Genomic DNA, 22,248 nt, shown 5'->3' on the forward strand with positions numbered 1-22,248 from the left:
CAGATGGCCCCAGGGCTACGCGTCCTAGAATGGGTTTTTTTCTCATATACCGGGACCAAAACCCTATCTTGCTATGTCCAGCTAGTTGGTAAAGTCATCTACACAGGCTGCCGATGATGCAATCAATTGCTAGGTTATGACCCTGATGTCATAAGAATTCCCTTAAGTAAAGAAAAACTCAAAGCAGTCCTGTCCCTATCTCTAGACACTCAGGATAGCACTGTCTGATTATGTGGGCCATATAGAACATAGCCTTCTCGCTGACAAACTACTTCAGTTCTTATCTCATACTCCTGTAGTTATGCCTACAAAGGTAGTTCACTCCCCTGTACCTAACACTTTAACACTTTTTACTGATGGCTTTGGTAAAAATGGAAAAGCAGCTATCTGGTGGGAACCGCTTAACTCCCTCACTTGATCTGGATTTACTAGCACTCAGAGAGCTGAGGTCACAGCCCTAATATTGGCCCTAGAAACCTTTTCTGCTCAGCCTTGGGGCCCCATAGGTTGGAAATTAGCATTGATAGTGTGCAAGTCATGCAATATTGTTAGTGACCCTGCTTACTCTGTTTATTTATTACAGAACCTTGAGACAGTCCTCATTAAGTTCACTCTTGAGCCCACCCTGTGTGCACTTTTTCTTCAACTTCCACAATTGCTAGATCAACATACACATACTATTTTTATTACACACATTCAGGACCACAGCTCACTGCCCAGCCCACTGGCTTATGGCAATGATCAAGCAGACCTGCAGGTTATGATATCACTGCTTGACCAAGCCACCCAATCACATCAATTTTTCCACCAAAATTGGAGTAATTTATCTAAACAAGTTCAACTTACCCAAAGACTAGCTAAAAAAGTTATTTTACAATGCCCAGATTTCCAGCTCACAGGTAATCCCCTCCTTCAACAGGTGTTAACCCTAGAGGACTGGAACCTAATCAGTTATGGCAAACAGGTATTACACACATCCCTGAATTTGGAAAACTAAGATATGTACATGTGTCCATCGATACCTGTTCAAACCTAATTAGCACTCATGCTCTTCCTGGAGAGTCCACCTGATATATCATTAAGCTCTTCTCTTAACTTTTACATTTATGGGGTGGCCCACAAAAATTAAAACTGATAATGGCCCAGTTTATATCACTTCACAATTTCAACAGTTTTATCACACACGGAACATCCAACATTCCACGGGTATCCCATACAACCCCCAAGGACAGGCCATAGAACATGCCCACTCCACCCTTAAGAATATCCTCAGAAAACAAAAAAGAGGGAATATGACACTACTGGCAAAAGCCTTATTTACCCTTAATTTCTTAAATTTAAATGACAAATTTCAATCAGCCATAGAAAAGCATTTTGTAAAAGCCCCTGAAAACATAAAACCTGCAGTTTTATGGAAATATGTAAATAGCAATGGTGCAGTTCAAATGATTTGTTAACATGAGGAAGAGGATGTGCTTGTATTCACACCCACTCAGGTCCTCTTTAGATTCAGCACGATGCATCAAACCCTACCATAGCATGGCTAGAACCCAACCCAGTACCAAAAATAAAGGAAATGACCCTGCAAGACCTGCAGCCCTGGATGAGGCAGCTTCCTTGGATGACACAGGCCCCGGACATTATACTGAAGAAGACAACTCAGGAGGCTGAGCGAATTCTGCTCTGGACATAGACACCATTCACTCCAGATAATTTGTTCCTTGCTATGCTTTATTAACATTTTTCAGTTCTCTCACTTTGCCTGCTACCTGTACCTGCTACTCTCTATTAGGCCTATCTTCTAGATCCGCCTTTCTTCTGCCCTGTTACTTGGGTAAACACCCCCTTCCCAGCCTCTAACAACGTGACTGTTTAGCTAGGAGGGGTTAACATACCCCCAGTGGGATTCCTCAGTAGCAGCCCTATAAAACAATGAGCAAAAACACCTCTCCTGGATAGACCTCCACTCCTGGGGGTCACTCTTTGATTGGAAAAGAATATTACTGATTATACTCATGTTTGTCTCATGTTATTTACTAATTCTAGGATGCAAAGCTGGAAAATGAGTTGTAGCCGCTACACCTGACAAATCTGTTGCTGCACACATCTGTACTCTTCAATCAACAAGACCTGATGCAAAAAACAGAAAAGGGAGAGATGTGGGGGATTGGTCAGAGTGGTGGAAGAAGCTGTAGGGAAAGAAGCAGGCTTTTTGAAAGGTCAGAATGCTCTGCAAAGTTTCAGGGGAGAGTAAGCTGAAGGCAGCTGTTCTCTTACTCTGGGGCAGAGGGTGAGAAATAGGTATAAGGAAGTATGGGGGAATTTATCTAAATAGGCCTGTTTACCCATGTTGTCCAGAAACCCACCTTTGGCCATCTGCGCCTGACTGCTCCCTGTAAGGGGAACAGTAATGTGAATTACCCATAGATTGTGTTTGCTCCAGGCTTTCGGCATTATGTCTGCACTAAATAAAACCAAGCAGCGCTAGTTTATCAAGTCTGCCCTTGCTTTGGCCCCTAGTGCCGGCAGTCCCTTAGCAGCTCGTACACTGCCTACCTGTGTCTGAGTACTCCTTTCATCTGGCCCTCAGCCAGGGTCTGCAGGACAGACCCATCAAAGAGGGTGCCAAACCACCTAACCCCATTGATGATAACAGGAAGGGCTTTCTGTAGGATTCAGCAGCTCAGCTGAGTTTTAAAGTCTTCATAAGGAGCAAGCCAGGTGAAAGAAAAGGAGTGAGTGCTCCAGGAAGAGCTGGCTGCCTGCGAAGAGACTGATGGACCTTTTGAGAGCTCGTTAGGAGCAAGGACAGATGGAAAGGAAAGAAGGAGGCAGATCACGTGGAGCACACTGGGTCTCATTCTGAAAGCTATTTGAAACCACAGGATTCATTTAAGTATACAAATAGCAAAATAGAATTTGTAATTTTGAAAGCTCCCTCTAGCTGGTGTAGGGAGAATGGTTTGAAAAGGCAAGAGGAAAGAGAAGGAGCTCATGCTTAAATCTGAGAGAAAGAAATGATTTTAAGAAATAAAAAAGCAGTGTTGTGTAGTTTTCCTTTTAGATCACCTTCATGGTTAGGTACATTCCTAAGTTTTTGTGTGTGTGTGTGTTTTGTTTTGTTTTTTCCAGCTATTGTAAAAGGGGTTGAGTTTTTTATTTTATTCTCAGCTTGGTTGCTGTTGGTGTATAGAAGAGCTACTGATTTGTGTACATTAATTTTGTATCCAGACACTTTGCTGAATTCTTTTATCAGTTCCATGAGCTTTCTGGAGGAGTCTTTAGGGTTTTCTAGGTAAATAATCATATCATCAGCAAACAGTGACAAGTTTGACTTCCTCTTTACCAATTTGGATACTCTTTATTTCTTTATCTTGTCTGATTGCTCTGGCTAGGACTTCCAGTACTATGCTGAAGAGGAATGGTGAGAGTGGGCATCCTTGTCTTGTTCCAGTTCTCAGAGGGAATGCTTTCAACTTTTCCCCATTCAGTATTACACTGACTGTGAGTTTGTCATAGATGGCTTTTATTATATTAAGGTATGTCCCTTGTATGCTGATTTTGCTGAGACTTTTAATCAAAAATCCATGCTGGATTTTCTCAAATGCTTTTTCTGCATCTATTGAGATGGTCATGTGGTTTTTAATTCTGTTTATGTGGTGTATCACATTTATTGACTTGCATATGTGAAACCATTTCTGTTTCCCTGTATGAAACCCACTTGATCATGGTGGATTATCTTTTTGATACCACCTGTTCCCCAATAACCTATGGTAATAAAATTTTTTTTCAAATAAAGAACAGTGTCTGGCACACAGCAGGAATTCAATAAATATTTAAAAAAAGAAAACTTTTCATGTAACCAAACACCACCTGTTCCCCAAAAACCTTTTGAAATAAAAAAATAAAATTTTTAAAAATATTACATTATTAAAAATAAATAAATATAAAAGAAGACTGGGTGCAGGGGCTCACGTCTGTAATCCCAGCACATTGGGAGGTCGAAGCAGGTAGACTGATTGAGCCCAGGAGTTTAAGACCAGCCTGAGCAACATGGTGAGACCCCATCTCTACAAAAAATACAAAAAAATTAGCTGGGCATGCTGGCGCATGCCTCTGATCCCAGCTACTCAGGAGGCTGAGGTGAGAGGACCACTTGAGGACAGGAAGTCAAGGCTGCAGTAAGCCACAATCGTGCCACTGCATTCCAGCCTAGGTGACAGAATGAGACCCTATCTCAAATGAATCGTTAAAAAGAAGTAAAATCAATGTATTTTATAAATTTAATTATGGGTTAACTCAATTTCTGAAATTAAAGTTTCAGCTACATGATTTATAATCCTTTGGGTATATACCCAGTAATGGGATGGCTGGGTCATATGGTACATCTAGTTCTAGATCCTTGAGGAATCGCCATACTGTTTTCCACAATGGTTGAACTAGTTTACAATCCCACCAACAGTGTAAAAGTGTTCCTATTTCTCCACATCCTCTCCAGCACCTGTTGTTTCCTGACTTTTTAATGATTGCCATTCTAACTGGTGTGAGATAGTATCTCATTGTGGTTTTGATTTGCATTTCTCTGATGGCCAGTGATGATGAGCATTTTGGGGGGAGGGATTGCATTGGGAGTTATACATGATGTAAATGATGAGTTGATGGGTGCTGACGAGTTGATGGGTGCAGCACAGCAACATGGCACAAGTATACATATGTAACAAACCTGCACGTTATGCACATGTACCCTAGAACTTAAAGTATAATAATAAAAAATAATTAAAAAAAAACAAAAAAAAACAAAAAAAATGTTTCAGCTAATGGGATTTTCAATGTACATAACTCTTGTGATTAACCTAGATTATTCTAATAGCTAAAAATATCCACTAGTGTAACTAACCATTTATTGGGGAATCCAAGTTTGTATAATTTACACATGAATTAGCTATATATTTTATCAAAACTATTCAATGTCGAGTCCCTCCTTGACAATGGGTAACACAGTGCTTAATGACACTTTAGCCAGTCTATAATTATTCTTTTTTTTGTTATTAACAGTCTTATTTTGGCATTTAGGTTCCAATCTTGACCAATTAAAAAAAATAAAAATAAAAACAAAAAATCCTTTAATCTCAAATTCAATTCACTACTCATCTCCTTCCTTTCTCCATCTGGGTCCATATTATTTTCTCCAGTATCTCTAAGATACTGAGGATGTATCAAGGGTAGCACACAGATCGTGGTGGGTGTGGGAATCTTTTCTCTGAGTCACCTCCTCCCCTTCTCTCTTACCAACTCTAGCTCCCTCCAGTTGGGAGCAGGGAAGCAGGAAAAAGGGCAAAAGTGGTTTAGCTATGATTTCAGACAGCTCCACCCTTTGCTGGTGGCCTATACCCATACGGTCTTCACTGTATGAAGGGCATGTACAATTTTGGGGTGGGTGCTGTATTCAGCTTCACTCCAGACCCTCTGTAGCTGAAGACCCTATTAAACTCTACTAATGTCCTTAGCACTATCAGCAGTCTCAACATATCTGGGAGTCTTTTCCTTATCCCAGAGGCTGACAAGGTCAAATACTTCTGCCCCTTCACTAACCCCATGCTCCTTTATCTGCAGCTAAGATTACTCAGATTCTCTTCCTACCTTCAAGAGCCTCACAGATGCTGCCATCAGGAGATGTTGCCATGGCTTTCTTAAGTAGATTCCAGTAAATTGATCTTTTCAAAAAAACAGCTCCTGGATTCACTGATTTTTGAAAGATTTTTTGTGTCTCTATCTCGTTCAGTTCTGCTCTGATCTTAGTTATTTCTTGCCTTCTGCTAGCTTTTGAATGTGTTTGCTTACTCTTGCTTCTCTAGTTCTTTTAGTTGTGGTGTTAGTGTGTCAATTTTAGATCTTTTCTGCTTTCTATTGTGGGCATTTAGTGCTATAAATTTCCCTCTACACACTGCTTTAAATGTGTCCCAGCGATTCTGGTATCTTGTATCTTTGTTCTCATTAGTTTCAAAGAGCGTCTTTATTTCTGCCTTCATTTCGTTATTTACCCAGTAGTCATTCAGGAACAGGTTGTTCAGTTCCCATGTAGTTGAGCAGTTTTGATTGAGTTTCTTAATCCTGAGTTCTAGTTTGATTGCACTGTGGTCTGAGAGACAGTTTGTTATAATTTCTGTTCTTGTACATTTGCTGAGGAGTGCTTTACTTCCAACTATGTGGTCAATTTTCGACTAAGTGTGATGTGGTGCTGAGAAGAATGTATATTCTGTTGATTTGGGGTGGAGAGTTCTATAGATGTCTATTAGGTCTGCTTGGTGCAGAGCTGAGTTCAATTCCTGGATATCCTTGTTGACTTTCTGTCTCGTTGATCTGTCTAATGTTGACAGTGGGGCGTTAAAGTCTCCCATTATTATTGTTTGGGAGTCTAAGTCTCTTTGTAGGTCTCCAAGGACTTGCTTTATGAATCTGGGTGCTCCCATATTGGGTGCATATATATTTAAGATAGTTAGCTCTTCTTGTTGAATTGATCCCTTTACCATTATATAATGGCTTTCTTTGTCTCTTTTGATCTTTGTTGGCTTAAAGTCTGTTTTATCAGAGACTAGGATTGCAACCCCTGATTTTTTTTTGCTTTCCATTTGCTTGATAGATCTTCCTCCATCCCTTTATTTTGAGCCTATGTGTGTCTCTGCATGTGAGATGGATCTCCTGAATACAGCAAACTGATGGGTCTTGACTCTTTATCCAATTTGCCAGTCTTTGTCTTTTAATTGGAGCATTTAGCCCATTTACATTTAAGGTTAATATTGTTATGTGTGAATTTGATCCTGTCATTATGATGTTAGCTGGTTATTTTGCTTGTTAGTTGATGCAGTTTCTTCCTAGCAATGATGCTCTTTACAATTTGGTATGTTTTTGCAGTAGCTGGTACCGGTTGTTCCTTTCCATGTTTAGTGCTTCCTTCAGGAGCTCTTGTAAGGCAGGCCTAGTGGTGAAAAAATCTCTCAGCATTTGCTTATCTGTAAGGGATTTTATTTCACCTTCACTTATGAAGCTTAGTTTGGCTGGATATGAAATTCTGGGTTGAAAATTCTTTTCTTTAAGAATGTTGAATATTGGACCCCACTCTCTTATAGCTTGTAGAGTTTCTGCCGAGAGATCCATTGTGAGTCTGATGGGCTTCCCTTTGTGAGTAACCTGACCTTTCTCTCTGGCTACCCTTAACATTTTTTCCTTCATTTCAACTTTGGTGAATCTGACAATTATGTGTCTTGGAGTTGCTCTTCTTGAGGAGTATCTTTGTGGCATTCTCTGTATTTCCTGAATTTGAATGTTGGCCTGCCTTGCTAGGTTGGGGAAGTTCTCCTAGATAATATCCTGCAGAGTGTTTTCCAACTTGGTTCCATTCTCCCCATCACTTTCAGGTACACCAATCTGATGTAGATTGGTCCGTGGGCGTGGGAACCTCTGAGCCAGGCACAGGATGTAATCTCCTGGTATGCCGTTTGCTAAGACCATTGGAAAAGTGCAGTATTAGGGTGGGAGTGACACAATTCTCCAGGTGCTGTTTGTCATGTGTTCCCTTGGCTAGGAAAGGGCATTCCCCAACCCTTTGCGCTTCCCAGGTGAGGTGATGCCTGGTACCTCAGTTAGAAATGCAGAAATCACCAGTCTTCTGTGTTGCTCATGCTGGGAGCTGTAGACTGGAGCTGTTCTTATTTGGCCATCTTGGAACCTCCCCTCAACCACAAAGATTTTCTCATAGAAATTTCCTAGTTCTAGGTTTTACATTTAGGTCTATAATCTATCTGGAATTACTTTTTGAAAGTGTGGGAATTATGAGTCAAGGATCTTTTTAAAAGACATATGCATATTTACATACACTGAAAAATTAGACAGTTGTACGTATGTATGTATGTATATAAAATTGCCCGATTGTTCAGCACCAACTATTGAAAAGACTATTCTTTTCTCATTGAATTGCCTTTGGACATTTGTGAAAGTTGAATTGACCATATGTTTGTAGATCTTTCTAGATTCTCTATTCTGGGCCATTGATCTATGCTTCTTTCCATTTACCTATATAAAACTCTCGATTGCTACAATTTACGGTAAGTCTTGAAATCATTACTGTGATTCTTTCAGCGTTTCTTTTTCAGAATTGTTTTAGCTATTCTAGTTCCTTCCCCCTTCCACATAGTTAAAAACTAGTTTCTTGATTTCACAGAAAATATTTCTGATATTTTGATTGGGATTACATTGAAACTCTAGACCAATATGGAGAAATCCGAACATCTTAACATGACTCTTCCAATCCATTAACACAGTATATTTCTCTATTTAGGTCTTCCCTGATTTATTTTAAAAGTGCTTTGTAGTTTTCAGCAGATAGCTCTTGCACTTATTCAGTTAGATTTATATCTATGCATATCATGTTTTCATGCTACTGTAAATGTTATTAGCAACTCCAATGGTATATAGAAATACAATTAATTTTTGTCTGTTGACTTTATATCCTACACCTTTACTCAACTTGTTAATTGTAGAAGCTATTTTGAAGATTCTATGGATTCTCTTATTTTTTATTTTTATTGATGGAGAATATAATCTCTTTTTATTATATTTACTGATATAACATATTTCTTTTTTGATATTAATTTATTTTTTAAAGACTGAGGTATGATTGATGAAAAATTTGTATATTTTATATACTTAAGGTGGAAAACATGTTTTTGTTTTTTCATAAACACAACAATTCAAGGAATACACCATTGTGTTTTCATATAAATATACTTTTATAATGATTCCCACAATGGAGCTAATTAACATATTTTTCACCTGTCATAATTATCATTTTTCTTGTGTTTGGATTGAGAACACTTGAGATCTATTACCTTAGCAATTTTCAAATATGCAATACGTTATTATTAACTATAGATACCATATTGTACATTAGATCTCTAGAACTTATTGATCTTATAACTGATAGTTTGTACCCTTTGATCTGTATCTGCCTATATTCTCTATTCCCCATCCACTGGCAACCACCTTTCTGCTCTCTGTTTCTCTTAAGTTTGACTATTTTAGATTCGACATGTAAGTGATATCAAGCAATATTTGTCTTTCTGTGTCTGGTCTATGTTACTTAGCATAATAGTTTCCAAGTTAATTCATGTTGTTGCAAATGTCAGGCTTTCCTTCTTTTTAAAGTCTGAATAGTATTCCATTGTGCATACATATATAGTACATAGTTATCATATATATGATAAATTGTGTGTGTGTATATATATAGATATATACACACACACACACACACAATGGAATACTATTCAGCCTTTAAAAGGCTGAATATAGACAAATATTTTATATATATCACATGTTCTTTATCCATTCATTCATTGATGGAAGCTTAGATCAGTCCCATATCTTGACTATTGTGAATAATACTGAAGTGAAATGGAAGTGCAGATATATCTTCAAGACAATGATTTCATGCCCAGAAGTGGGACTGTTGGATCATATGGTAGTTCTGTTTTTAATTTTTTGAGGAACCACCACACTATTGTCCATAATGGCTGTATTAATTCACATTCTCACCAACAGTGTACAAGGGTCCTTTATTCTCCACATCCTCAATAACACTTGTTATCTACTTACTTTTTGATAATAGTCAAACTAACAGCTGTGAGGTGGTATCTCATTGTGATGGTTAGTGCTGTTGACCACCTTTTCACATACCTGTTGGCCATTTGTATGTCCTCTTTGGGAAAATGTATATTCCAATCTTTTGCCCATTTTTAAATCAGGTTTTTTTTTTTTTTTTTTTTTTTTTTTTTTGCTATTGAGTTATGTAAATTCCTGATATATTTTACATATCAACCACCTATTAGATATACAATTTACAAACATTTTCTCCTATTCTGCAGGCTGCCTTCTCGTTTCCTTCCCTTTGCTTTGCAGAAGCTTTTAATGTTGGCAATAATGTTATGTTGGCTAGAACTAGACTCAGATACTGTACAATTTCAATTTTGGGGAAGAGCCAGTGTGGGGAGTAGTTGTAGGCTAATATTACTGGTGATAACTAAAAGTTAACTTAATATAGAACAGGTCATTTTGATGACTGATGCTAGTTCTATCAAATTTTAAGTGGCAGTGGTGGCATTTGTGGTTGCAGGTTTGGATGTATTGACAAAAAAAGTCAAATGCTGTAAAATATTTTAAGAGATTTATTCTGAGCCAAATATGAGTGACCATGGCCTCAGGACACAGCCCTCAGGAGGTCATGAGAACATGTATCCAAGGTGGTTGGGGTACAGTTTGGTTTTATATATTTTTAGGGAGGCACGAGACATCAATCAAATACATTTAAGAAATACATTGGCTTGGTTCAGAAAGGCAGGACAACTCAAAGTGGGGGCTTCCAGGCTAGAGGTAAATTTAAACATGTTCTGGTTGATAATTGGTCTAGTTTATCTGAAGACCTGAGATCAATGGAAAGGAATGTTCAGGTTAAGATAAAGGATTGTGGAGATCAAGTTTTATTGTTCAGAGGAATCTCTCAGAAAGCAGACTTCAGAGAGAGAGCAGGTTGTAAAATGTTTCTTATCAGACCTAAAAGGGTGCCTGGCTCTTAGTTGATTATCTCTTGGATCTGGAAAGAAAGGAAGGAAAACAAAGGGGGAAGGATGTTCTCTATAGAATGTGGAGTTCCTCCACAAGAGACTTTGCAGGACAATTTCAAGGTATAGCAAGGAAATATACTTTGGGGTAAAACATTTTGATTTTTTTGCCCTTGTTATTCCAGAGTCAGATTAGAAAGTAAGTCACAATATATGGGGTTAAATAAAACCCATCTGATGAGAATGTATGGTTTGTAGGGCATGACTCCCCAGACCCCCTAGAAAGGAATTTGGGCAAGATAAAAAATCAGAGCTTAGTCCTCAGATGAATAGGTGGAGATTATACATTGTTGGAAAAGAGTGATGAGCATTGTTACTGTAGGCTAAGTAGAAGTTACAGTAGTTATAGGTTAAGTGGAAGTAGTTGCAGATTCAGTTGAAGGGAATGTAGTTGTTGATTCAGTCAGAGATGGTAGAAGTGCTGATTGTTTGAGTTGTCAAGTAAGTTTAAGTTGAAGTAGGACTTGATATTGTTGAAGTTGTAACAGTTAGAGTCTGTTAAAGTGACTGCAGCCATGGTTCCACTTGAAGTGATAGGAGTAGCTGTTATAGTTGCAAACTGAGTTGAAGTGGTAGAGGCTGAAGTTTCAGTTGAAGTGATGACTGTGGCTGTTCAAATCATAATTGATTGGCAGCTGCAGCAGATGTAGGTTCTGTGGAAGTGGTGGCAGTTGTAGCTGTTGAAGTTGTAGTTTCAGTGGCTGTACTTGCAGGTACAGTCGAAGTGGTGGTCATTGTAGGTGGACAAGCAGGAGAGGGTGTTCCAGGTTTGACAGTCACACACTCTCCATTGTTTGTGGATAGTTGGATAACAATGGAGGAATTGGCAGATCCTTTGTTATTCACCAAGCATACTATAAGTACTCCAATTGCTGTCATTATCACACAGGCTAAGAGACAAGCCAGGAAGACTTTCCACATAGACCAGTCATTGCAGCAATGCTCTTTTACCTAAGCATGTATATAAAAATATCAGCAATGAGAAACAAAACTGCTTGTAATTTATCATCTCTTTTAAATTACTTATAACTTATTGCGTTAACATCATTTGAGTCACTATGTGTCTCTGAAAGTTGGGCTTGAAGTCCATGTTTTCATGCAGGTAGAAATAATTGTCCCTTACATTAGAAGAAAGACAAATCTGCAAAGTCTCATCTTCTCTTATCCTATTTTCCATTTGTCTTTTTAACAGACTTTATTTTTAGAGCAGTTTTAGGTTGACAGCAAAACTAAGCAGGAAATACAGAGATTTCCAGATCCCTCCTGCCGTCACACATGTTCAGCCTCACCAATTGTCCACTTCTCCAATCGGAGTAGAACATTTGTTACAATTAATGAACCTACAATGATATACCATTATCAGATTACTTTAGGGTTCACTCTTGGTGGTGTACACTGTATGGGTTTGGACAACTATATAATGATATGTATTTACCATTATAGTATCATGCAGAGTAGTCTCACTGCCCTAAAAAATCCTCTGTGTTCCTCTTATTCTTCCCTCTCTCACTCCTACCTTTTTTTTTAATGTGAGCACTATATCTTATATTGTTGTTGAGAAGATTAAAAATAACATACATAAAGTTACCACTTTTCAAAAATATTATATTTGGTTTTGATGCAGTATAATATAGAATTTAGAAACAAGGGCTTTGGAGTCCAACAGATTATTTCATAATTACCTGGATGAAAGCAAGATCTTCAAAGAATAGAATACAAAACTTGTACCTTTCAGAAAGAATACAGTAGGTCTGAAATATTACAAAACATGGGCCACGGTATTTGTTGGAAGACTAGAGTTTCATGAAAAGCCTGATGACACCAAGACAGCAGCAAAAGAATGAGGGCAATGGTCACCAAGGCCAGGGAAATGAAGGCCACTAAGACCAAGTTAACCCTAGGACAAATAACATCCTCTTTCCTTGATGGGAGGCACTGAAAACGAGGTTCAAGAAAAGAAAGTGGCAAAAAGGCTTATGTACATCTGGGAGAGGATTCTATAATACTGCATTACACAAACTTAAAAAGAGCCCTTTAGTGACATTAAACACGCATGATCAGACAGAAGGAAACTATGTTCTCCTCCTGCTTTGGCCCCTTCTGGCAAAAACCGTGTGAGTTCTAGCAACTCTCTAAACTTTCCTGAGCCATATTTTCCCTAATTGTTAAATAATTTAATGGGACTAGATCAGCCATTCTCATCACTAGTTGTACATTAGATTCATCTGGGTAGCTTTTAAAAACTATTGTTGTATGGGCCCCACCCCCAAGAGTTTCTGATTTAATTGGTCTGGGGTGGGGCTCAGGCATTTGGTTTGTCCTAAACAGTCCCCAGGTGATTCTAATATGCAGTCAAGTTTAAGAACCAGCAGAGGCTGGGCATGGAGGTTCACGCTTGTAATCCTACCATTGGGGGAGGCGAAGGTGGGTGGATCCTTTGAGCCCAGGAGGTTGAGACCAGCCTGGGCTACATGGCAAGACCTCATCTCTACAAAAAATACAAAAAATAGTCAGGCATGGTGGCATATGCATGTGGTCCTAGCTACTTGGCAGGCTGAGATGGGAGGATTGTTTAAGCCCAGAAGGGTGAAGCTGCAGTGAGACGTGATTGTGCCATTGCGCTCCAGCCTAGGTTACAGAGTGAGACTCTGCCTCAAAAAACAAAAAATAAAAAATAAAAATAAAAAAAAGAGCCAGCAGACTTGATGTTATTGAAGACCTCCTTCAATTCCATGATTGATATGGATTACTTTACCTCTACAAACAAGAAGAAACATTTTCTAACTCCATCCTACTGAGCTTATTTATTATTTCACATTGTCCCAGAAACAGTATAAAGTTCATGTTGTTTTGTCCAGAATCAAGAAACAAGGCTCAGAGGCTCTCTACTAAGTCTCTGTAACAAGACTAAGCAGGGAAAGGAAGGAATGCCAGAGTTTGTGGAACCAAACCAAACTGCAAAGCATATTGGTAATTTATAGTCAATGTTAAATTTCTATACAACGACTGAAGACTTAAAGATACAGTCACGAGGTAAAGTTCATTCAGCCTACAGGACATGAGGTCAGGAACCAAGGAGAGCCAAGTCTGGTCTCCAACGCTAGTGGAGACACTCCAGAGAACAGTAAGGTTTCTGTGTCAAGGTCATATACACCAGAGGACAGAACCCAGGGAGTTAAAGAAAGTGCCACACACAGGTTCAGAGGCTGCACAGAGTAAGAAAATAAGGTGATCACCAAAATAATAGGACCTGGGAAACTTTAAATATGACAGTCTCCCATCAGAGCCTAATGGTGAATTAAACCCTAATATTGCCAACATTCTTATTCACCCGCCCCTCCCTAACCTTGCATTTGCACCTTACACTTATTCTTTTGATTTTCATGTATGTTTTGTATCTATTATGGATATTTGAGTCCCCAGTTAGAACATTAGCTCTTGGAAAACAGAGACTAGCAAATATTTATTTTCTTGTGAATTGCCTCACAGTGACTTGTACCTATACTGAGAATACAGCAGATGCTTAATACAAATGTAAATGAATTAAGTAATTAAATACATTTCTTGGGAAATAATAGGCAAAGTACATGCCCTTATAGAGCACATCCCAACCTGAATAAAAGCTCCTGCGCTAAACATTACCTGTGTGTTACCGGATTCTGATTGTAGACATCTTGAATGTGCAAGGACCCCTGGGCTCATGCAGACCCCAGTTAAGTTAGGAGAGACATCACTGGTTATATCATTTGAAGGTGGACACCAGCGTATGGAACTGTGAGCCTCTTGGTCATTTGGACATGTGGTTGGCTACAAAGGCAGACTAGAAGTGAGTAGGAAGCCTAGGAAACCATGGCGTTGAATTGCTAAAATAAAACTCTTCTATCAAACATACCTAAGAGTATGACTTTTAAAAGGAATAAATGTTTTCTCATGCCCTGAAGATAAAAAAAAAATCTAGACATTTATTATATATTATACTTTAACTAATTTTGGTAAGTTACTAAAGTTCTAGTTCAGGAATGTGTATCCTCATATTACACAAATGGATTGAATATCCTTAACGTTGCAAGCTGCCATATGTGGAACATATATTAAGAAGCCTCTATAAGGAAGAGGATGGTGAGCTGAAGTCCTTGCATCTTATTGGGTACAACCTGCTCAGGTCATTTTGGAAATGAAAATATTGAAGTAAAAAGAGTTGAAATGATTTGTCATTATGACACAACAGAGAGCATGGGAGCTCGGACCTTCTGGTGTTAAGGCCCATGTACTCCACTACACTATACTAGGAATAGTATATTGTTATGCTACACCATGCTATGCTAGTATAGTAATGTAGTATATACTATACTACATGATACTAGTGAAAAATTCTTACACAAAGTGACTGCTTTACATAATTCATACCATGCTCTATCCAATGGAACTTGCAAGCCTATGACAGTGACACAGAAGACAAACCATTGGTCAAATTTACAGTATGCTTTTGCTGGGTCCCTCTTGGGCATAGAGCAATGTAAAAACAGTCCACAACAATACAGGTTTCTACTCTCAAGGAGTCTATATGCTAACAGGGAGACAAAACAGGTTAGTGTATAATTAACAAATAAATGCAATAATTGTAAATTATTCAGAAGAGGTGAATATGGATTGAAAATGACTGAGTTGGCGGGGAAAGACTTCAGGGAAGGAGTGTGTTAAAAGAGGGGAAGGATAAGATAAAGTGAATATGAGAGAGGAGTAGATTCAGGAATTTATGGATCTTGTGGAAATGTTTTTTGTTAGTTTCGTTTTGTTTTGTTTTGTTGAGATGGGATCTCTCTCTGTAACCCAGGCTGTAGTGCAGTGACACAATCATGGTTCACTGAAACCTTGACCTCCCAAGGCTCAAGCAGTCCTCTCATCTCAGCCTTCTGAGTAGCCATGACTACAGGCGTATGCCATTATGCTCATTTAATTATTTTTGATGTTATTTTTCATAGCGATGGGGTCTCCATATGTTGCCCAGGCTGGTCTAGAACTCCTGGGCTCAAGCAATCCTCTGGCTCTGCCCCCTCAAGGTGCTGGCATTGTAAGCATGAGCTGCTATACCCAGCCAAAAGTTTTATTACATATGAAACATAATGTAGAATTATCTAAGGCTCTTCATCTCACAAGAAGATAATGTTTACTTTGTAGCTGTGAATCAAGGTGATCTTGGGTCACTCCTCAATCAGCTTCAAAAGGAGAATACGGTTGATTTAATAACCCATTACTAATAGTTATAGAAATTACTGGCCAATGAACCAGTGAGTTCCATGAAAATTGTCAAACCAGAATGGTATATAATCATTGACCCATTAGGAATTATCATTAAAAATACAAAAATATAAAATTATCATTAAATAAGATGGGATACTCCTGGCAGTAGACAATTAGCTAAGTTAAGTTTTTCTGTAAGTATAATATCAAAGAAATAGATATCAGTCCCATGTTTATCAAATATGAATAAACAAAATTCTACTTAATATTCATTACGCAAATTTGAAGAAGTTGAATTTACCTTTGTTAATACCCTTGCTTATTTAACTAGATGCTGATCCTGTTGTTTTCATTACATCCGATTTGCTTGTGGCTGGTGAACCTGAACATTTTAATGCACTTTGCAAACAAAGTGAAACTCACTCAGCGGGGCAGTTTCCCAGAATTTTCTGGCCCTGTTAGAATCCTAGCCCTTTCAGAGAGGAAGGTGATGGGTGGGTCTACACTAGGGATGGGGAATCTGTGATCTAGGCCTAGTTTGCAGCTTAAGTAATAATTTTACTGTGTCAGGTTGCTCTGACTCTTAGTACAGGTGGAGTCTCTTTTCCAAACTGGAAGAGTTGAAGAGCTGTAAATAATGTTTAACCAGCATTAGCGTAATCCGCATTAGCTAATAATGGCCACAGGCAACTGAAATGCGTTAGTTGTACTTACTAAAGTACATTCTATAAGTTTTTTACCCTGACTTTATAAGAATTAACTTGAGATTTCTTAGATCCCTAACGGAAAAACAAAGACACCAAAATTTATTTTTGTTGTGTTTATAATCTTCAAATACTTTTAAAATTCCATTATTGAATTTGGTCTGAAGAGAAAAATATTGTCGTATCTATGCCTGAATAATATAATAAAGTAAAATATTTAGTCAGCTATCCAGATATATGCTGTAAAAAAAACCAATGTAAGCTAATATTTGTAAACATCTTTACATTTGTTATTATCTAGAAAAACTATCAAGATGATACATACCTGGCCAAGTATATGTTTTTTTTCCATCTGAGTATTTGGACAACCTGAAGATCCAATTACAGGGTTGCCTGAGCAACTGACCAAGCAAACTTCCAGACACCAACCCAGGGACTGAAGATCTTGTTTCTTTTGGTGAACCAGAAATCCTCTATAGGAGTTTTGTATTAACACGTACTGAGAAACAGGACTTTCTTCTTTGGTTTATCTCGTGAGTTATACAGGCTGATTACCACAGCTCCATATGACAAAAGCAAGCTATTTCTTCACACATGTTTCATTCATTCTTCAGGCAGTGAATTTTAACTCACCATTTTAATTTTCATTACATGTCCTTCCTTTTTTCTGAAGTCAAAGGTTATTTGGTTGGATATAAATAGATACATAAAATCTGCATATGATACAGATATATGATTATGAAACTATACACTGAAGGCTTGGTTTTTGGTATAAAATATTTTTTAAAAAGCAGACAAAATAGTCATATTTTGACATGGTATTTTTGGAGGATTTCTTTCTTAGGAATATTAATATCTAGGATTAATATCTGGTTTTTCAGCATATTTAGAAATCTGAGTTCTGACAAGTCTAAAAATTCTAAGCATCAAATTGTAAAAATGGAGCTTAATAAATACTGACATCAGTTTATGTTTACATGAATGTGTATATAGAAAGTTAAAGGGTCTATTTGTATATCCTATGGCCATAGAAACATTTCTAATACTTTATATCTATACATATTTAAATTAATACCTAAATATATAACATAGCAAAATAAAACATGAAAGTTACAGCACAAAAATTGATACAGGGTTGCTCTTTATTTTGGAGGAGAATGCAAAATTATGATCTTGGTTACATAGTAATAAAGAGATTAAATTGCTTTTAAATTCTGAAAATGAAATTGTAATATAGGCAAACTATCAAAATGGAGCAAGGACACTCACCCGCTGGTTTTCAGAGTGTTCAACGTTCAGTATGTATTTTCCATGTTTTCTGTCCATTCTAGAGCTGCCAATATCACAAGCTTCTCTCCAAAAATATTTTTCAATTTGTTCATTGCCCTTTATATCTGCAACCAGGAAACAATTAAAACACTGGTGGAAATCAACTATGATGCATCAGTACAAGTGTGGATTAAACTAAATACTAATTATTCACTAAAACAGGATCCACCTCAGAGGAGGAAATGAAATGTTAATTGCAGAAAGATGCAAGAAAACCAATACTTCTCTGAGAGCGATTGTGACTGCTCCCTCTGAAAACCTTACATTATTCTTCCATCTCTCCTCTTTGGCCCCATCATTCAGGAACTCACCTTTTATTTTAGGACTGACCCCAGAAAAACATTCTGAGATAGAAATTTACCATTGCTTGCTTCCTACTCAAGCACGAATGTCTCTCTCCCCTTGTTGGCACCATCTCTTAGGTACCCATGACCTCAGGGAAACTTCACCTTTTCAGTCCCTGGGTTGGTGTCTCTTTTGTCAGTTGCTCAAGCAATCCACACTCATTAAAAACTATTAGAATCAATGTCTTAGGCAATAATGTCAAAGGAGTGATGGAATATTGAAAATCTTTAAGAAGAGAGTTTTTTTATTTTGGTCAAAAAATCTAATTTGTCTTAAATTGCAAAATGATCAACTCTCGTATTGGTTTATTCACTCAACAAGTGAGAATTTGGAGTTTCAAAAGTGTGCCAGGTATTTTTGTAGTGCAGAAAGTTCCATAATAAAAAACAAATTCCTATTCTCTTTGTATGTGACACTTTTGGATTCGGAATATTTTTAAAGTTTAATCTTTTAAAGTTTAATCTCTTATAAATGTATTCAATACCTTCAGGTTGTAAGCTTTACCTTTGAACTGTAGAATATAAAGAACATGGAAAGCTGTCTAGGAATTGAAAAACTGGGGAAAAATTGTTCCAAAGAAGAGTTTAAAATATGATGATTTGCTACCACATGGATGAAACTTGAGGACATTGTGCTAAGTGAAATAAGTCATCACAAAAAAGACAAATAGTGTAGATTTCACTTATATAACATACCTAGAATAGTTAAAATCATAGAGACAGAAAGTAGAATGTTGGCTGCCAGAGGCTAGGAGGAGGGAAAAATGGGGAGTTATTGTTTAATGAATATACAATTTCAGTTTGGGATGATAAAAAGAGATCTGGAAATGGGTGGCAGTGATGGTTACAGAATATTGTGAACGTATTTAATACCCCTAACTGTATACTTAAAATGAGTAAGATGATGAACTTTGTGTTGTGTGTATTTTACCACAATTTAAAAAGTGAAACAGAAACGTAAAGATTTACTCTTCTTGAAGGAAAGCAAACAGCCAGTGTATAGCCATGGGGTACAAGGGACGAACATGGGTTGAAGGTGTCAATAATATTAAAAATGACTTTTGAATGACTTTTTGATTCATTTGAAAATCAGAAGAATATTATTGTTAAACCAATAATATACATTTAATTGTATATTATTTAAAATATTACTACAATTTTATCCTGCAAAAACATTTCATTTGTCACTAGAGCCACATAGCCACGGTGGAAGTGAAACTCCATTACTATTGATGGCATCCATACATTACATCAGTGGCATAAAGAGTGGAAGATTATTCTTGTCACTGGAGTCTCACCCTCACAATCTCTAACTGGCCAAGCAGTTACATGACTCAGTCACAACATTTTGGAGAAAATTTTAAAATTTAAAATTAAAAGAAACAGTAACATAAAAATAAGACAACACATTATTCTGTAGCTAAATATATCATGTGAAAGTCAGATTTTTCTTTATTTTACAAAGAATATTTCTTCACCTTGTATTATGAGGAAAAATTCTTTGAATTCCTCAATCTAAACCTTAACAGAAAAAGCAGAGCACACCTGAATTGTTAGAATGACAGAGAGCGTGGATACCTCTCATTACCCTGTTAGAGTTGCCAATAAAGGATCCTTTTTATGAGCGGGATTTATAATGAAAAAAAGAAATCTGAAAGTCTTGCTGGCTGACACGTGGCTGAGAGAACTCTGGTAGCTGGCCATTTTTTTGCACTCTAAGGTGGCAAGGGGAGGAGGCCGTTTTTCGGTCATCCAATAAAGAAGTGAATTGGCTGTTGTCTCAAAGCCTAGGTCAAAATTGATTTTTAAAAATCATCTTACTCAAAAATTTTCTTACCTGAAATTTTGGTAAGCTCTGATTATTATTTCTTTGGTCTACTGATAAACTGAGAGCCAGCATGACAGCTTCAGCCATGTCATGCTGGCTCTCAGTTTATCAGTAGACCAATGATTTTAGACATTTTAGGGAAAGGGGTTATTATATTTCATCTTTTTGTCAGACACGGAATTTCAAAGCCTAAGTAAAATGCTGGCATGCAACCAAAAAAGCATGAAAGAGCCTTGTGAAGAAGATAGAAACTGAACAATAAATTTCCAAACTGCCCTGTCAAAATTACCAAAGAAATTTGAACCAATCATTAAAAGTAAAAATAAAAACTGAAACATTCTGTAAATTCATATATATTTTTTCACAACACATTTAGCATGTTCTTTATTGTATTGTTTACAAAGCTGAGCCAATACTTATACCAATTATTCCTTTACCGAATCAAAAGTAACGAAAAAGTATTTAAGCAATACAATTGGATTAGAATAATTAGTCCTATTCAAAATAGAAACTTCAGGAAGAAAACATGTTTTGATTTATATCATTGAATTTTCTAATTCCAAATGTAAAGTTTACTTATAAATTTTAAATATGGTTGTATTGACAAAGCACAGTCTTCCATTAATTTATTCCCAACTGTTTATTGAGTGCCTAATGTATCACAGGCATATCTGAAACCTGGATATCAAATTAGCAGCAACCAAGACAGACAAGACCTCTGCTGACACTCTATTCTTTGTTAATGAAAGCTTGACTTTTGATTTTAATTTTCAAATTTGTTTAAAGTGTTAATATTTTTGTTCAACCAAAGAAAATGTTCTCTTTCAGCTTTTTGTATGTTGGAATTAGAGGAAGGACCATAATGATAAATATATATCAACTTCTACAGAATAAAAGGCAACTGTATAATTCACCTGTGTTTGAGGACAGTGACTGGGAATTCATGACTTACCTAAAAGTTGGTATTCCATTTTTGGATGACCTTTGCTATTTGAAAGTTCTTTCTCTTATAGAGCCAAAATTTTCCTTGTTTCTCTGGCTGACTTACACCCTGGTCCTCCTATCTGGAGAGACCCAAAATAAAACTATTTTTTCTTCAGAATATGGATCTACAATCCCTGATAGACAATTCCAAAAATCCAAAAGGCTTTGCAAACTGAAAATTAATGTGAATGTTTGGCACAAATTTATTTGGCAGTAAAAATTAATATAAACAAACAAGGATATTTTGAGTCTTTAATAAATTTAGCATTAGCATGGTTATCTATATGTTCAATTACAAAAATATTAATGTGTGTTGCAGGCTACCAACATGTATTGTATAATATGCAACATACATACCATATTTCATCGAATTTTAAAAATTTTGAATTATGAAACATATCTAACTCAAGCTTTTCACATGAGGGATGATGGGTTTGTAGAAATGTTACATTTTTTTTTTTTTTTTTTTATAGCCAGGACCTCACTGTGTTGCCCAGGCTGGACTTGAATTCCTGGGCTCAAGTAACTCTCCCATCTCAGGATGCCAAGGAGCAGGAACTCCAGTTGTGCACCATCACACTCATTTGTGTAAAAGTTTACAATTTTTTAAAGACAGTTACATCCCTCCTTATTCTCATTGTGCTGAAAAACTATTTCATAAAAGACTTGCATTACTAAACTGACTCTCATGACTGGCATTTTAAAACTGTGAATGAGAAGAAGAAAATACAGCTTCATCAATTGTGAAAAAATATACCACTCTGATGGGAAATGTTGACGACGGGGGAGGCTATGCATGCGGCAGGGACCATCAAAACATATTTTTCCTCTCTGTACCTTTTACTCAATTTTGATGTGAATCTAAAACTACCCTAAAAAATAAAGTCTATTTGAAAAAATAAGAAAAATAATAGCTTTAATTGATGGATCGCAGGAAATGGTGCTACCCTTAGGCAACCTCTGACATAGATTTGATTTTACCATAGTATTACTGACATTATAGAAATGTTTATGTCCCCTCCAATGGGCGTACCACACTGCCCAAAGCTAATCCTTGTAACACCTACAATTAAGTAGTACTATCCCCACTTTTCTGATGAGACATATATGCTTTCAGTGACCTTTTACAAACTCAAGATTAGAGTGTG

At 37.1% G+C, this 22,248-nt stretch overlaps 1 protein-coding gene across 2 annotated transcripts; it reads right to left on the reverse strand.

Annotated features, from left to right (window-relative positions):
- Nucleotides 1–9,942: 9,942 nt before the first annotated feature.
- On the reverse strand, nt 9,943–21,176 carry DYNAP (dynactin associated protein). Of its 2 annotated transcripts, none has more exons than XM_015439748.3 (3): nt 21,069–21,176; nt 17,885–18,009; nt 9,943–11,621 (listed from the first exon to the last, which is right to left on the reverse strand). In XM_015439748.3, the coding sequence occupies exons 1-3, from the start codon at nt 21,085–21,087 to the stop codon at nt 11,289–11,291; spliced, it is 477 nt and encodes a 158-aa protein (XP_015295234.2). In that variant the 5' UTR covers nt 21,088–21,176; the 3' UTR covers nt 9,943–11,288. The 2 variants fall into 2 exon arrangements, with proteins under 2 accessions (XP_015295234.2, XP_005586693.3); XM_005586636.3 differs by lacking the exon at nt 21,069–21,176 and adding an exon at nt 14,313–14,477 and having other exon boundaries at nt 17,885–17,979.
- Nucleotides 21,177–22,248: the final 1,072 nt, after the last annotated feature.

This window comes from Macaca fascicularis, chromosome 18 (genome assembly GCF_037993035.2).
Source record: "Macaca fascicularis isolate 582-1 chromosome 18, T2T-MFA8v1.1".
Taxonomy (NCBI): domain Eukaryota; kingdom Metazoa; phylum Chordata; class Mammalia; order Primates; family Cercopithecidae; genus Macaca; species Macaca fascicularis.

Excerpts from the sequence above, each read along its gene's own strand:
- DYNAP (XM_005586636.3), bottom strand. The coding sequence starts at position 17,941 with ATGGACAGAAAACATGGAAAATACATACTGAACGTTGAACACTCTGAA. Across the intron at positions 14,478-17,884 it reads AACACTCTGAAAACCAGCGG|CCAACCACATGTCCAAATGA; the intron begins GTGAGTGTCCTT and ends CTGCCTTTGTAG. Across the intron at positions 11,622-14,312 it reads CAGAATCCGGTAACACACAG|GTAAAAGAGCATTGCTGCAA; the intron begins GTAATGTTTAGC and ends ATACATGCTTAG.